This window comes from Plasmopara halstedii (genome assembly GCF_900000015.1).
Source record: "Plasmopara halstedii genome assembly, contig: Scaffold_2061, whole genome shotgun sequence".
Classification (NCBI taxonomy): domain Eukaryota; phylum Oomycota; class Peronosporomycetes; order Peronosporales; family Peronosporaceae; genus Plasmopara; species Plasmopara halstedii.
This window is the reverse complement of record NW_020188969.1, coordinates 370561-372369: the sequence shown is the minus strand read 5'-3', so window position 1 is coordinate 372369 and position 1809 is coordinate 370561. Positions and strand designations below refer to the sequence as shown.

General features: G+C 44.0%; 1 protein-coding gene across 1 annotated transcript; it reads right to left on the bottom strand.

Moving 5' to 3' along the window:
• Positions 1–232: 232 nt before the first annotated feature.
• Positions 233–1166, bottom strand: PHALS_02594 (HAD-like domain; the record flags this gene model as incomplete). Its single annotated transcript, XM_024717007.1, has 3 exons — positions 233–576; positions 828–1083; positions 1152–1166. The coding sequence occupies 3 exons, from the start codon at positions 1164–1166 to the stop codon at positions 233–235; spliced, it is 615 nt and encodes a 204-aa protein (XP_024582548.1).
• Between the last annotated feature and the right edge of the window lie 643 nt (positions 1167–1809).

Sequence of the window (1809 nt, the reverse complement as noted above, 5' to 3'; positions counted from 1 at the left end):
GTCGTCTGTTGACAACGCTAGTCCAACATGAGCAGCTTTGAGGGCACCACAGTCGTTTTCTCCATCTCCACACATAGCGACACAAGCGCCGTGTCGAGTCATTAATGTCTCGATGATCCAAGTCTTTTGATCTGATCGCACACGTGCAAACACTTTGGTTCTACCCACGAGCTCATAAGCAAAATTCGACCAAGATTTCGTTGACGGATTTACTGATACGTTTTCTTTAGATTCATTTTCGACCAAAATGCTCAATTGCAGCACCAGTCAGAGCGAGTAAACAACCTTCAGCAAGAGAGAGAAACAAGTGTCTATCGACAGTGTTCCAAGTTTCGCTTGAAATGTTTTGAGTCGCGTTGTCTCGAGTGCTTTGAGCCAACTCATCAACATCTGCGTAAACTACAACCATTCTGTCCTGTTGTGTGTGCGCATCACTCAGAAGAACAGACGAGTGCATGCCCATATTGGTTTTGCGCACAACGTGAATCTCTGTGAGCACATCGTCCCCAGTAATGATGCGTACGTCAACACCAGCTTCCTCCAGTGCTCCAACAGCGTATGGAGCTTCAGCTTTCACTTAATTTACAAAAGCTACCGAGTTTTCAACATCATCTCGAGCCACGAGTTGATCTTTGGACAAGAAAGTACCTTAGTCGCAAGCGCCACGACATAGAGACCTTGGTGTGCATACGAACGTGCACGTGCTATATCTTATTTGGAAGTGTATCGGGTGTACATATCTTGTGGATTGCCTCAGGTGAGCCCTATGACGTAAGCATATCGATTGCCATTGTCAACATCTTCTACCACTACCAGAGATCGCTGACGTGTTGCGTCAAATGGAAAGCGCGCGACTATTCCAAAGCGTTTACCAATTGGAGAGACCACGAGTGCTGCAAATTGCCAAAAGTTCGTCGATTTCTCTGATGTCTCTGATTCAATCGAATAGCCAGTGGCACGGAACATGTCCATTTCCAATGCATAGCCTCTAATTTGACCGGAAGGATCCGTATGACCAACAATGGTAGGAGGTGACAATACTTCGACCTCGCGTTGGAGTCCATTAAAAGCAGGTTGTTGCTTCTAGCTTCTGGTTGCATCCGAAATTGCTGCAGAACACTCGTCTACACCGTAATAGTTAAGGTGATTACCAGATAGCGTTCCATCGCCTTGACTTTCCAAACGTGACAAAGCGAATTCAACTCCTGCTGTCAGTACGACAGGAAGAGCTGGCAGAACAGCAATTCGATGTAAACTGCACAGTATTCTTACCTACTGTGGCCAACTTTAGCTACGGCAATGCTGAACATATTTAGCAGTGTTGCTCGCATCTAGAGTATGAGCAAGACAAAGGACTCACTGCATCATGCCACTACAGTGCATGCATCTCCTCTATACGTGAGGTGTATTTGGCCGAAAAATAAATCTTTTGCCAGCATAATGTAGAGATGTATTGTTTTTATGATGAATATTTTTAGGCAACGCTTATGCTTATACTAAGACAGGAATGTTGCACAGTAGAACTTTTAACTCGAAAATCCTGCGTCTACAGCGCACTAACGTTGAGTTTGTACGCCCCGCAACCAATAGTAACTTAGTACTAATTTTGCTTTTTTAAATGTAGGATCAGTTCTATCTGGACTAAGACTACACACTTCTATCACGGACTCCATTATCTTCAGTAGTACTGTTACTATGATTTTTTCAATGCACAAAGTCCAAGGTAAATTTCGTACAATTGTCAAATATTGTATCTGCAAAATGACGCCGAAGTGTCAGATGTATGTACACAACCCCCGTAACGAGCAT